The 15,717-nt window shown below is 38.6% G+C and overlaps 1 protein-coding gene across 2 annotated transcripts; it reads right to left on the bottom strand.

Annotated features, from left to right (window-relative positions):
- Positions 1-5,221: 5,221 nt before the first annotated feature.
- On the bottom strand, positions 5,222-8,494 carry LOC131621817 (uncharacterized). Of its 2 annotated transcripts, none has more exons than XM_058892854.1 (7): positions 8,197-8,494; positions 8,059-8,099; positions 7,645-7,822; positions 7,431-7,554; positions 7,278-7,332; positions 5,853-5,991; positions 5,222-5,709 (listed from the first exon to the last, which is right to left on the bottom strand). In XM_058892854.1, the coding sequence occupies exons 3-7, from the start codon at positions 7,819-7,821 to the stop codon at positions 5,611-5,613; spliced, it is 594 nt and encodes a 197-aa protein (XP_058748837.1). In that variant the 5' UTR covers position 7,822; positions 8,059-8,099; positions 8,197-8,494; the 3' UTR covers positions 5,222-5,610. The 2 variants fall into 2 exon arrangements, with proteins under 2 accessions (XP_058748837.1, XP_058748843.1); XM_058892860.1 differs by having other exon boundaries at positions 7,470-7,554.
- Positions 8,495-15,717: the final 7,223 nt, after the last annotated feature.

The following is a 15,717-nucleotide window of genomic DNA, read 5'->3' as shown; positions in this document are numbered from 1 at the left end:
CTTCAGTATGTCCTTCATGTTCCAAATATGTCTTGCAACCTGTTATCCATAAGCAAATTAACACAAGATCTTAACCATTTTGCTATTTTTAACACATTTAATTGTAAATTTCCAGAGTTAAATTTGGGGAAAGTGATTGATAGTGATAAAGAAGATGATGGTATCTATCTCTTTAATGATGAGGTTGGCATTAAGGAAGGATTTCATTAAGATGGAGAAATAATGGTATGGCGTCATTAGCAGGACGCTCAAATTTGAATTACTTGTTTTCTGAATATTTTTAAATTAAAAATATGAAGCAATTTTATTATGAAGTTTGTCGATTTGCAAAATATCATCATTCTTCCTATTGTTCTTATATGCATAAACCATATATTGTTTGTTCACCTTAATTTATAGTGATGTTTGAGGTCTTTGTAGAGATGGTTAAACACTTTCATAGATGATCACACTCGTATGACTTTACTTTACTTAATGAAAACAAAATTAGAATTCCAAAGCACCTTTATAACTTTTTTTCAAATGATCTTATTATTCAATTTCGAGTAAAAATTAATATAGTTCGTAGTGATAAGGGAAGAGAATATTTTAATAAATACTTGAGTAGATTTGTTTCTTTAGGAACACATTATTATTGTGCGGACATCCCACAACAAAATAGAGAGTAAGCTAAACAAAAAATAACAAACATCGTCTTGAAGTTTACGATGAAGAAATCTTGCTGGAACATATTTGATAAATATGATGCCTTGCAAAATCTTGAATTTCAAAACCTCATTTGATGTTTTCACAAATGTTTTTTTTAAATAATAAACTCTCATACGTGAATCTCTAACATTATCAATTATCTGATAACCCAGCATGTAAAATTGTCTCCAAATCTTACTGAACCTTTTCAAATTTCTGAAAATTCTAATTATGACCTTATCCTTATTGAACTTGATCTTAATAATGTTTTTTTTCCTTTTCAACCAACCATTGCTAATTATACTCTATCTATTCCTGTTAGGAAAGGTATGAGATCCTCTACAAACATCTTATTTTCAACTCAATATCTTATGACAAATTGCCACCCATTTTAGAGCCTTTACTTGTGAACCAGCTAAAAAAGAAATTCAAAGTGATATGCATTAAGCTCTAAGGGTTGCTAAATGGAAAGTTGAGGAGATTGGGGCTCTTCAAAAAAACAGACTTTGAAAGAGGTTGATCTTAGAAGAAAAGTAATTGTTAGATGTAAATGGATGTTTACCATGAAGTGTCAGGCAGATGAATCAACTGAGAGTATAAGTTTGACTTGTTTCCAAAAACTTTACACAAACATATGTTATTGATTATTAAATTGTTTGCTCCTGTTGTGAAACTTAACACCATTGGATGGAAACTTAAAATGGCCATTACAACAAGAGGTTAAAAAAAAACCTTTTTAAATGGAGAGTAGTTGATACTCCAATAAACTTGAATCAGAAGATTAGCTGTAATTGCAGTGGTGATCTAATGTAAATATTTCGGTATCAAAGATTAGTAGGTAAGCTAATTTATCTATCTCATATTCATCCAGATATAGCCTTTGCTGTAAGTTTAGTGAGTCAATTCATGCACTCACCACATGATAAACATTTAGAAAGTGTCTACCACATTTTAAGATACTTCAAAAGTGCCCCCAAACAAAGGACTCTTGTTTAAGAAAACACATTAGCAAGACATTGAAGTGTATAGTGATGTAGTCTGGACATATTCTATTACAAATAGGAAGTCAACTTCTGGTTATTTATTACACATTTGTTTGAGGAAACTTAGTTACTTGGAGGAGAAAAAAAAAACTAAAATGTAGTAGCAAGAAGTAGTGTTGAGGAAGAATATATGGCAATGGTTTAAGATGTTTGTGAGATTATATGGCTTCAAAAAAGTCTAGCAGAGTTGAAACTTCAGATAACTCTTACAATAAAGTTGTAAGAATTCTAGAAGAGTTGAAACTTCATATAACTCCTCCAATAAAGTTGTATTGTGATAACAGGGCATCAATTAGTATTTTACAAAAGAAAATTTCTTTGCCAACCTCCCAACCTTTTAGTTAACCTCTGGTGAAAAACCCAAACTACCCCTGACTTCGGAAATGAACTTCCGAACTGCATAAAAAAGGTGTTTTCGGAAGTTCATCTCCGAAAGCGCCTTTTTTTAAAAAAAATTGTCTCATTTCGGAAGTTCATTTCCGAAAACAGCATTTCGGAAATGAACTTACGAAACAATGCGCGTTCTGCAGATTAAGCAGAACACTCCCCCTCCCCCATTCATTTACCCTAATCCAACATCAAACAACACCAAAGGCGAAATTTTGTTAAAAGACTTCCAAGGCAACATCAAAGGCTCCAACAAGCTTCCTATACTACATTAAAAAGCACTCCAACCTCTTCAATCGGTAAGCATGATGAGTTTTAGATCTATGCTTAAAATTGATATTAGGGTGTTTACAAATAGGAAAATATGTATTAGGTTAGGTTGGTACTGGTATTTAGGATGTTTAGAATATGTAGACATAGGTTTAAAGTTTGATTTTGGGGTCTACCATTGTAGGTTGAAGAAAAGCTCTGCACAGGGGTGTTTCGGAAGTTCATTTCCGAAAACACCTTCATCCCAGTTTCGGAAATGAACTTCCGAACTGTATCAGAAGTGCATTTTTTTTGTTTTTTCATTTGTCTCGCATATTAATCGATTTCGATTGTTTACAGGAACATGTCAGGCAACCAACCAGCACGCATCAGACAGGGCGGGGAGTCCCAGACTGCGTCGGCTAGACGCGAGCGGGCGGCGGCGCAGCTGGCGTCGACACGCGGGCGGGGCCGGGGACGCCGTGTGCACGTTCCACAGGACTTGGTGGAGAGTTCATCTGCTTCAGGATCTAGGAGTAGGCTGGCTCGGATATCTTCTTCCCGCCAGCGAGAGGAGGAGAAAGAGGATGAGGAGGAGGAGGTCATACCGGATGTTGAACCTCCAGTCGGGGAGGAGGAGGAGCAGGAGGAGCAGGAGGTGGATAGCTTTCCGGGAGGGCCTTTTGACACTTCCCTGCTGATTCACTACCAGGATCACGTCGCTCGGCGGATCTGGGAGGGAGAGGTATTTTTTTAACTTAGCCGTTTATTTGTCACCATTTTTTATAATTTTACCGTTTATTTCTCGCTTATTTGTTTTTTTTTTTTTTGTAACAGGAGAGAGAGCCATTGAAAATGGTGAACCACTCCAGGAAGATTTTTGGTCTGTTTAAACCAGCAGCTCAGTGGTTTAACGACCATGTGCGAGGTTCAGGGCTTTGCGGGCTCTGCATGATCGGGTACACCACCATCAGCACCGGCATGCAGGGGACATTTGTGGAGCGCTGGCACAAGGAGACGTCTTCTTTCCACTTGCCGGTGGGGGAGTTGACGATCACCTTGCATGACGTCTAGTGTCTTCTCCACCTGCCTATTAGGGGGCCGCTGTTGGACCACTCCAGGATCCAGAGGGTCGAGGCCATTGAGTGGATGATGCACTATTTGGGCCTGCCGCACGAGGTTGCTCACCTGGAGTGCGTCTCGACTTCTGGGCCTCATGTCCGGTTCAACACACTGAGCCTCTATTTTGAGTTCCACCTGGACGCGGCGGCCGAGACCGAGCAGGAGGGTAACGACCTATAGGGAGTACCACCGCGGTTGCGCTCTCCGGTGCTGGTACATGCATGTGGTAGGCGCTGCATGCTTTGTGGACAAGAGTGCCAGGTACGTCGACGTGGCCTACCTCCGCTATTTCATGGACCTGGATACCGTTCACCAGTGGAACTGGGGGTCAGCTACTCTGGCATATCTCTACCAGAAGCTGAATGAGGCCTCCAACTGGAGGACGAGGCAGTTGGTCGGATCCTGCACACTGCTTACGGTACGTTTTATTTTAATACATTATCGTATTTATTTATTTATATATGTTTCGTATTTAATTTTAATACATTATCTTGTTTCTGTTTCAAAGTTGGATCATCTCCTACTTCTCCCGCATCCACGGCTTTCACATAGATCCTACGTACGTGGACGCCATGCCCAGGGCCGCCAGATACGCTCTCCAGAGGGGGAACGATGCGGTGGGACCATACCGTCTGTACTTGGACCGCACGATGCACGACGACGTCACCTGGAGGCCGTTCGTCGACTACGCTCAGATTGTCCCCTTTGACGGCATTGCTCTATATTCAGGCTGGTTGGCATGCGGGACCGGCATCATGGTTCGATATCTCCCAGAGCGGTGCATGCGTCAGTTCGGATTCGTGCAGCGGATACCCTGGTCACCCTTTGAGGTTGCTCCCGACACTGTGACCCGAGTGCAGCTCACTGCCATATGGGAGAATTGGGAGGATCATGTGGTACCGCTGGAGTACCGTCTCACTTGGGTCACCCAGGACTGGCACAGTGAGGAGGGATACGTCACATGGTTCTACCGGGTGTCACATCCTCTTCTGAGACCCGACATCCCGGCGCTCCTAGGCCAGCACACGAGGAGATCCTGGAGAACCAGCAGGCCGAGGATGATCACGCCATTGATCTCATGCCGATCTGCCAGCGGATATCGATGCTTGGGCGTGACGCGTTGGATCGAGGTATCGTTGATCAGGGCGGTCCAGAGGCAGACGCCGTGATGGAGATGATCGTCACTGATGCGGGCCGTGCGGCGGGGTACAGGCGGCAGAGGAGGGCCCAGGGTGAGAGGGTTAGGCATACCCAGTAGTGGTCGGGTTTATTTATTTTTTGATTTCGGATTGTATATTCCGCACAGTATTATTATTTTCGGATTGTATATTATTATTTTCATCGGATTAGTATTTTTTTTTTGTTTATTTATCATATTAGTATTTTCAGTTTATCTATTGCTTATTTTATTTGGCGTTTGCGTTTAATTAAAATGCGAGACTGTTATGAAAAAACATAAAAAAAAAAAACACAGTTTCTGCATAATACGGAAGTTCATTTCCGAAGACACCCCCCATGAGGTGTTTTCGGAAGTTCATCTCCGAAAGCACCCCCATGGGGTGTTTTCGGAGATGCACTTCCGAATTAAGGAAATTTTTTAAAATAAAAAAGCGCTTCGGAAGTTCATTTCCGAAGCAGGGGTATTTTGGGATTTTCGCTGGGGGTGACCCCCATAGGGAGGTGGCCAAAGAAAAAACCTTACAAAATCCTGTTCAACATAACTGAACCAAACATGTTAAAATTGATAGGCATTTTATAAAGGTTAATGTGTAGCAAGTATGGTGGTGGAGTGCAACCAACACCCTCTAAAACAACATAAAAATAATAGATCGCATATTCTAGATTAACCTGCAAAGAAACTATGAATTGTTCTAACATTGTTTCTTAAGCTTCTTTTATGTTTATGCTGATTTTCTATGCCGATTTTCAAGGCCTTGTTACATTTTTCTTAATTACGTATAGCAGAGGTTCCATTCAGACATGATAGTGGGAAGGCACTTGCTCGAGCAGTCCTATTCCAAACTATCAATTTGAGATCACATCAGTGAGTCCTGAACCAGTACGGTTATGATGATCATTTTTTCATGTGAATTCAAGAGTATAACAATTAGGAACTCATCCATCACTCACTTGTATGTATACAAGTCTCTTCTTTATTATCTGTTGCAGCACACAAAGCCTTCCAGACATGGACCAGCATTTTGACAGGCGGTTGCAATTTCTAGCAAACAAATTTGGCGATTCTTCGTTAGTACTTAAAAAACATATGTTTAGCCGCCAATAAAAAAAAAACAGTTGTTTTTGAGTGCCGGGTAAAAAAGACTTTAAGAATGACACCTAGTGGAAACCAAAATTTGACTTTACCTTGAAAACTAACACCATTTCTGATTCCTCGCGAACAATCAAGGATAGAGTCCAGTAGCAAGTCACTGGAGTCACACATTCTAATAAGACAGGTTTTAGAATCTTGTCAATGGGAACAAAGCATCGGATGACTTTTCCACTGTAACAAAGAATCAACAAAATAAGTACTTTAGGGAATGGAATATGAGAAATCCATGCCGGAGTTATAAGGGTCATAATGAAAGCCAAGCAAGATAACTTGTTGAATGAGCTCATAAAAGTTAGATATGATCTCATAACTAAAAACAAAACTTAGAAGATATTTACATTTTCATGAAAAACATATTGATGTGGATTCTCTGCAGTCAGAGAATTCTCACATTCACACAGTCAAATACTCTTCCACCATTTAGTTCATCCAAAGGCCCGTGTCAACTTATTTTAGTTTTCAGTTTTGAGCTGAAAACAGCATCGTCAAACACAATTTAACAAGGATAAAGTTTTACATTAGCAAATCTGATACAGTTGACGAGAATGAACAAATCGGTTCAATTTAACATATCAAATCTGATAGAATATTAGCTACAAGTGTTGGTATAGCAGTTACTTTCCCCTGTAAAAATGGGATCCTTATGCTTCAAGTGGCAAATTTATCCACTGAAACCCTAAAGCAGAGAGCACAATTTATCTTACTGCAGCCTTGGTTTTGAATCTTAAATCTCACTGGAACCCTATAGCACAATTTATAATCCAAGCACAAGTTACTTTCTAATAAAACCCCAAAGGACAAAATCCTCAATCATACCAATGTATCCAGCAGCAACTTCAGTACATGAAAATACATTGTTGCCTTCACAAAAACTGGAGAGGTCAAGGGAAAAATCCATCCCAAATTCTGGAGCATAGGTTCTTCCTATACTCTCTGTCGTAGAAGATGATGAAACACGTAACTGTATATTGAATCTTTTAGGAAACATTACGGAGACACAAAGTGCGCTGAAAAGATGGTGCTGTGGCGCAGCTGAACATCATCTGATCCTAGAGTTGGCCTCCATGTTTGGGGAGAGGGAAAGGTGTGTGCATGAGAGTAAAACAAACAATGCAGACTGTTGGATGAAATGTGCGTGCATGACTCCTTTGTGGTTTAAGACTGAAGCGAACAAAAAATAAATAATATGGACCATTGCATGAATCAAATGGTGGAGGATATCTAGACTGAAGGAATACGACATTTTCCTGATTGCAAGGAAGCTGCATCCTACAAACTGACTAAATAACCTTGTACTAGCACCAGCATTCCAATGCCCCAACCTTTTCTTTGAAAGACAATAGTTATGAAGCGCACAATCATTTACAAAACAAGCTATATAATTCTAGACTAAGCTTTTCACGTGTCCTAACATAATGTTGATTGTTGACTAAACAACTGATCAACAAAAAATTTACCTCACATAGTGAGTCTCAAGCTGTACACCAAAAGCTGGCATAATCACAACAGACTCTGCAAGTAAAAGACAAAATTGTCAAAATGACCAACTTTTAAAAATAAAACATACATTTTAGATTTATTTTCCTGGTTTACAATGAAAATAAATTAACCTTTCAGAGTGTCACAAACCCTGTTAGTCAGGTGCTCACCTTTATTAACAGGCTTCCGAAGTAACAACTTGACAAGAAGAATGTCAAAAAGCAAGCTGTAATACACAAGATTAATCGATTTTTCCTGTCAATAGAAAAGAAAGAAGCGAGGAAAAGTTAAAAAAATTTCAAAAACCTCAAGTCATTGACAGAGAAATTTTGTTTGAAGACATACCTCAAAAACATACAGATAGATTCCACATGCTAATACAAGAAGTGCTGAGGCATACACAAAAAGATGTTTTGCACTACTTCTCCTCAGAACTATATGGTGTATGTCAACATCTTGAGAAGGATATTTCTGATCATGCACATAACTATATCTAGCATTACTCATTGAAAATTCAACCATCCTGAAATAAACAAGTCCAACAATTATTTATTCTACTTAGATTCAAGTTTAGATGATCTCAGATATTATAGTTATAAATATAATTAATACTAATTTAATTATTTTATCAATATGTGTATTGTAAATATAAAGCAGGGATTACAATGATGTTAAAAACACTTAAAAATCAAGCAATAACATACAAAATCTACACTAGAGTTCAAAAATCAAGTAAAATGAGAAATCAAAGTCTCAAACCTGTGGCGGCCGTGGCATCGAAGAGAATGGCTGGAAACTCACTACAAATGAAATTGAAATTATAGAGTTAGGGTTGGATGGAATTTGGGGGAAATGAAATTGGTAAAGTAATTAGGTGAGTGTCAGGTTTAAACTTACCAAAGCAATGAAAAAGATGAGAGGACGATAACGGTAGCTACGAGCGGCGGTTAAAACGGCGGCGGAAACAACAAATTCAAATTCCTAGATTTTATCATGGATGTAAAGACTAAGGAGAAGAAGAAGAACAAACTGAGGTGGCCGTAATGGGACTTGCTGCTGCGACGGAAGAAATGTTGTATTTTTGTATTCCGGTAAGCGTGGTGGCCGGAAAATGGGAGCGGCCACTGTGTTATACTTCCTCTGTCTTTTTTACTTTTTTTTCTCTAGATTTATTTTCTTCTTCTTTTTTAGAGACAAATGTGAAAAAAAAAATTAAAATAACCATGTTTAATAAAAAATATACAAGAAAAACCATGTTTTCGGGTTATTTACCAAACTGTCTAGGTTTGGGACCGACTGGAAGTGAATGCGCCAAACCATTTGGCGCATATATACCTAACTAGCCAATCCATTTGGCGTAAACCCTAAAAAAATTAGGGCAAAGGGAAGTAGCCAATCCAATTGGCGCATGCACTCCAAAAACAACACATAGGCGCCATTTCATTTGGCTCCTATGTGTTGTGCCTATTTTTTTTTTTAAATTTTACCTGTTTCGGGTATTTTCGCGCACCGGTTCGGGTATATGTCTGATAAATCGATTCCGGAAAATGTCTGATAAATCGATTTTGGAAAAACAGAAGAATATGTTTGAATAATGTTTGCCTTGGCAATTTCGGTTATTCACTAAAGCACAATTTATTGATGAAAGACGGAGGCAAGGTTACAAGAGGTGGTAAGCGAAACTGATACAATGCTTTAAAAAAAAACTACAGATTATACTAAACTTGCGACGAGCCCGAGCCACGATTAGGGCATCTTTTTATATTGTGCCCCACCTGACGACAAATGTTGCATTTTCGTTCCATTTTGTCGTGGACGTCCATTTCGGTTCTAATCCATGTACTATTGGGACGCCCTTTTTTCTTTCGCCGCATTGCGTCGTTGTGCCAAACTACCTCTCCTTCATAGTCAGGCCAGTAATCCTCCTTGGCCACCACAGGAAACGCAACACTGTAAACTCTAAGCAATGTCTGAGTCTTGTAAATCGGAGACAGTAGTGATATAGCGTCGCGGTGGGCATACGCACATGCAGCTATGACGTGCGAGCAAGGCATACGAAAAGCTTGAAACCTTCCACAGTCGCACCAATCTTCGTCAAGAAGAACCCTATATTGTTGTCTTGGCAATCCCTCATTGTGGTCAATTGTCTCGCGCACACTGAACGTGCGACTGAATCGGTCGAAAGAAGTTACTTGGTGAGTGTTTGCTTTTGCCGATTGTTGTTGCATAAATTTCATGCAGCTATCACTTAAAAGTTGGCCAGATTGCCTAACATCACCCCATCTCCTGCCTCTTGTTGAGAACAGTGAAGCCATCCTAAAGTATGTGGCCTCCACCAGTGCTGTGATTGGAAGGTTACGAATGCCTTTGAAAATGCCATTCATGGATTCCACGAGATTGGTTGTCATATGGCCCCATCGCACGCCTTTGTCGTAAGCCCTTGTCCATTTCTCCCTGGAAAGATTATCTACCCAACTACCTGCCTCTGGATTTGTCATTACAATCTCACTCCGATAATGCTGGAATGTGGGTTGGGTCAATGCATAACCAGCATTGACCAGGGCCTTTCTTAGATGTCTGTCCTTGATCTCCCGCATGAAGTTCTGGGCGATGTGGCGAATACAATAGACGTGTTTTGAAGGGGGGTCATGCCATCCGTTTGCTGGATTATTATAAGCACTCTCTATGGAAGCGTGCCTATCAGAGAATAAACAGATGTCAGGCTGAGGAGCAACATGTTCTCGGAGGTTCCTTAGAAAGAAACTCCAAGCCGCTGCAGTTTCACCTTCGACGATTGCAAACGCCACTGGAAATATGTTGCTGTTCCCGTCTTGTGCAACCGCCATGAGCATGGTGCCTTTGTATTTGCCGTATAACCAAGTCCCATCAATTTGAAGTATGGGTTTACAGTGTGCAAACCCTCGTACACAAGGTTTGAACGCCCAAAAAAGCCGATGGAATATTCCGTTTCCTTGGACAGGGTTTCCATCCGGGGCATGCGCGGGCAATGTCTCTAGAATAGTAACAGTGCCAGGTGCGTAACTATGTAGCGCATTGAGGTATCGGGGAAGTATTTTGTATGACTCCTCCCAGTTGCCGTAGACTGTCTCAATTGCCTTTGTTTTTGCAACCCACGCCTTTCTGTAAGATGGAGTGTAGTTGAAGGTTGTAACAATGTGTGATATTATATTTTTAACCTTCAGAGACGGATCAGAGCTTATGAGAGGCAAGATCTCCTGACATATGAGATCGGCACTGAGTTTTGTATGATCCTGGGAATTGTTAGGGTTGACACACGTGTGTTTCTGCGTAATCGACCCTATTTTCCATGCATTACTTCTCTTCCTATAAGAAGCCAAAAGTCTAAACCCACACTCTGGATTTTTACAAGTGATTACATACCGTTCCAGGTTTGAACGATCTACGTCAAAATCAACATTGTTCGCCATGTGCCATTTTTTTATTCTTCTCAGACAAGCCTCCTTAGAAGGAAACTTGTCTCCTTCCTTTAATTCTTCTTCATTTTGGATGTAGGGTGTGAAGAAGATGTCAGATGATGGTTCGTCACCTTGCAGGTTCAAGTTACTCATATGTGCTGGAGGTGCGTACGCATGAGCTGGAGGCACCAACGTTTGCTGATCGTCGTCGGATTCCTCGTTGACCATGTCGTCAAATTCAGTTTCCAGATCGTCTTCTTCCTCGTCTATGACGTCAACCTCGTCTTGCTCGTTGACTGGTGGGTCAATAACTTGTGACTGGACAACATTAGTTTCTTGTGTCTCAACCTGTAGAGTAACGTACAGCTCGATGGATTCCAACCCAGAGTATTCGTGGGTGGTAAACATATCTTGGAGGTCTTCGTTAGTGGCAATCTCCATCTCGTAAAACTTGACGGTGTTGTCTTCATTGAAATGGGGACATTGGTAAAAAACACTTGCAATAGGACCCATTGCAATCTTAGAGTATAGTCGATGAATGAAGTACGAAAATGTTGCTCTTTTGCTTAACAACAATGGTACAACCTGAGTGTTTCTCATCACAAGAAACACACATGTGATGAAGTCATTTTGACGGGGAAAGTGTTTGGGTGTTGTAAGCTCAAGTCAGATTGGGTAAAATTGTTGGTGGGGGCTGTAATGTTTAGAAAATATTGGTATGCCTTATAAATTGTGCTTCTTACATCCTTGCCAACACATAGACACGCTGATCTATGTCAAGTACCCCATCACGCGTCTGATAAGATTCCTGATAAGATTCCTGCAACGATTCCTGATAAGATTCCTGCAACGATTCCCCCTAGACAAAGCATGCATGCAGCCCTACATCTAGCAGCTAGTTCTGAAATAAATATTTATTTATATATATATATATATATATAATAAAATATTTATTTATATTTATATATTTATTTATTTATATATATATAACTATTTATTTATATTTATATATTTATTTATATATATATATATAAATATTTATTTATATTTATACAAAACATGCATGCGTCTGTATATGTCCTGAAACGATTCCTGATAAGATTCCTGCAACGATTCCCCTAAACAGAGCATGCATGTAAACCTATCTGGCAGCTAGTTCTGATAAGATTCCTGAAACGATTTACTTATATATTTATATATAACTAATTATATATAAATAATTATTTATTTATATATATATATATATATATATATATATTTATATATATATATATATATATATATATATATTTATATATTTATTTATTTATTTATATATTCATGTATATGTTTATATATATATATATATATATATATATATATATATATATATATATATATATATATATATTTATATATTTATTTATTTATTTATATATTCATGTATATGTTTTTATTTATATCAAAGCATTCATGTAGCCCTACATCTAGCAGCTAGTTCTGAAATAAATATTTATATATATATATATATATATATATATATATATATATATAAATATTTATTTATATTTATATATTTATTTATTTATATATATATAACTATTTATTTATATTTATACAAAACATGCATGCGTCTGTATATGTCCTGAAACGATTCCTGACAAGATTCCTGCAACGATTCCCCTAAACAGAGCATGCATCTAAACCTATCTGGCAGCTAGTTCTGATAAGATTCCTGAAACGATTTACTTATATATTTATATATAACTAATTATATATAAATAATTATTTATATATATATATATATATATATATATATATATATATATATATATATATTTATATTTATATATATATATATATATATATATATATATATTTATATATATATTTATAAATATATAAATAAATAAATATATAAATATATATATTTATAAATATATATATATAAATATATAAATATATATATATATATATATATATATATATTTATATATATATATATATATATACATACATATATATATACATATATATATATATATATATATATATATATATATATATATATATATATATATATATATATAGTTATCAACACATCCTATTTATTTTAACACAGCGACCACATTAATTTTAATTGAACGATCCGGTTTTGGCAACCCAAAACAACTGGTATATCACAATATTACATTGCAAAATAACACATAAAAACTTGTAGTACACGCTCGATCATTGCAACAAAGACAACAACACTTTATCTAAACTACTCAAGTATCACTGCAAGAACAAGTGGATCTTCAACGCCACGGTTAACCTCTCCACTGTGTGTCCAAAATATTAGATCCACGTCCACATCGTCCTTCACACGGTCCCAATAATACATGTAGGTGCCTTCTGGATTATTATCCCTCAACGTAATGTATGGACAACGGTAATCTATCTGTTTAACTTTTCTGGTTGGACCATCTAGTTGACGAAACCCAGTGTTGATGGCTCTAACAATTCTCTGGAAATTCCAATGGGGGTTAAGGCAGACACGCATGTGACTACCTTCCTCAAAAAAAACGACAGCCCAAACTGAGTTCATTTTTTAGTGTTTGCAGAAAGAATGAAGAAAGAGTTGGTACTTCAACTCCACACACTCATACCTTTATTTATAGTGGGTGAAATACAGGGGAAAATAACTTTGTTAATTATTAATAACTTAAATACTAATAGGAAACTTGGTAATGTTAAAAAAACATTTCATTAATATATGCTCAGAGCATTTAATTGGACGGTACAGAAGTAATTGAAAGGGTAAAGAAATTGCGACATCTAGGATATTACAACGGTTAGGACAATGTCTTCTCTGTCCTCCATCATTCGAGTGCATTGAATGTCGTCCTCCATAGTCTCCCACCAACGCTGTCTTTCAAGAAAAACACCGCCCCTTGTTCTAAGTCTCTTGATAGATCTGATTTGTTCGCCTGGACTCAACTCTCCGTCCAAAAACCTTATTAGGGTTCTCTTAAGCTGGTCCATAGTTTGAATGTTCCAAAACATCACCTGCATGGGAGGTTTGACGGCAGAGAAAATGACGTATCCAGTCCTTCGACGATAGTCCGGTTGATAGTCGAAACGCCTCACAGGGGGTGGAGGCTCTGAAGTCCGGTGCGAGCTATCTGGCCTTATTCGAGATCTCATTTTTGCTTGTGTGTACTAATGCACATAGTAAACCCTAATTTATAGAGGGACGGACGCCTTGCCTTAGGTCTGTATCACAATTAGGGTTTCGTATACAAGGCACACACGTAAACCCTAATTTTGAAAAAAAAAAACAGGGCCTTCTAATGCGCCAAATGGAATGGCGCATTAGTGAAAACAAACAACAGGAAGGCGCCAAATGAATTGGCGCATAAGAAGGAATTTTTGAAGAAGAAGCCAAATCATTTGGCGCATGTGTATTAGGTGTGGACCCCCCAGGGCCCCACATGGTCCCCACCTGTTTTCTGTCCTTCGCATGCGTCCGAAACGAGTTCCTGTACCCTAGCATGCGCCTGCATGATTCCTGCACGATTCCTGATAGATTCCTGCAAGGATTCCCCCTAGGCAAAGCATGCATGCAGCCCTAATCCAACAGCTACTTCTGATCTACATGCATATGTCTTTTCACCGAAAGTTAGTCAGCATGCATGCTAACATTTTCTGCACACGCAACACCTATCAACTATGGAAGTGTTGAGTTGTCCAACATGCATAATGTTACCGTTTTTGTGTGATGGGTATATAAACCACTTAGCTTTGCAGACAGACTCCTCACCACTTTCACTCATCTACTCCCACACTAAACCTTCTGCCTACAACTTCCAGATTTCATACTTCAACCATGTCTCTTTTAACAATGGGCGATACACAACCGAGGAACACCAGAGAACATCGCTACCTATGTAAGTATTTTAGTATAACATTGATAACATGCATCTGCCTGAGAATATGTAACTGATTTTTTTTGCATACATTATTATCTCCAGGACGTTGGACGTTTCCAGACTCGTAGTCACTCTACTATCTCTCCGGACGACCGCATAAAACCATACTTGGAAGTGGCGGGTTTCGGACCGATTAGTACCATAGCCGAGTCATCTATTGACCACAAATTTGTTCTTGCGTTGCTAGAACGCTGGAGGCCCGAGACACACACGTTCCACCTTCCAACAGGGGAGTGCACCATAACCCTGGAAGATGTACACATGTTACTAGGCCTTCCAGTTGACGGTAAGGCAATTAATGGCTGTGTTATGCAGGCTAACTCCTTATGCTTTCAGGCTCTTGGCATAGACTTGGTAGAGGGACAGGTTGGTGCAAGGGGACAGGGCATTAACCTTAAGAGGTTAAAGCTTTATTATGATCGGTTTCATTTGGATGATGCGTCTCCCCAAGAGACCAAACTTCAGAAAACTAGGTGTTACATACTCCTGCTAATTGGAAACGTTTTGTTCCCAGATAGCACTGGTAACACGGTTAATTTTATGTATCTTCGTTTGTTAATGGATTTTACTAGAGTTGGTCTGTATAGCTGGGGGTCTGCAGTGCTGGCTACGGTCTACCAATCCCTATGCAAGACCTCCAAAGCTGATACTTGCACATTCTATGGATGCGCCCTGTTGGTGCAGGTGTGGGGGTGGTGGAGGATGCCCATACTGGCCCCTGTTAACAATGGCGATTGGGGCTTTCCGTATGCGTTGAGGTAATTTATTAGTATACCATAAATTTTAATACACAGTTGGTGGATTATGATCTACTCCAGACTAACTAATCCACTACATTTATGTTGTAGATTTTGCGTGAAAGGTATGGACTTCCAACTAAATCCGCGGTCAAATATAACAATGTACCGCACGCTGATTGATCACCTAGGACCTCAACAAGTATTATCTCTAACCTTTTTCTCTTTTATATGTTTATTTTTTATAAATAATTTCCCAAGATAATGTATAACTCTTATGCATGCAGTTTA

This window comes from Vicia villosa, linkage group LG1, assembly GCF_029867415.1.
Source record: "Vicia villosa cultivar HV-30 ecotype Madison, WI linkage group LG1, Vvil1.0, whole genome shotgun sequence".
Lineage (NCBI taxonomy): Eukaryota > Viridiplantae > Streptophyta > Magnoliopsida > Fabales > Fabaceae > Vicia > Vicia villosa.
This window is presented reverse-complemented; position numbering and strand designations above follow the sequence as displayed.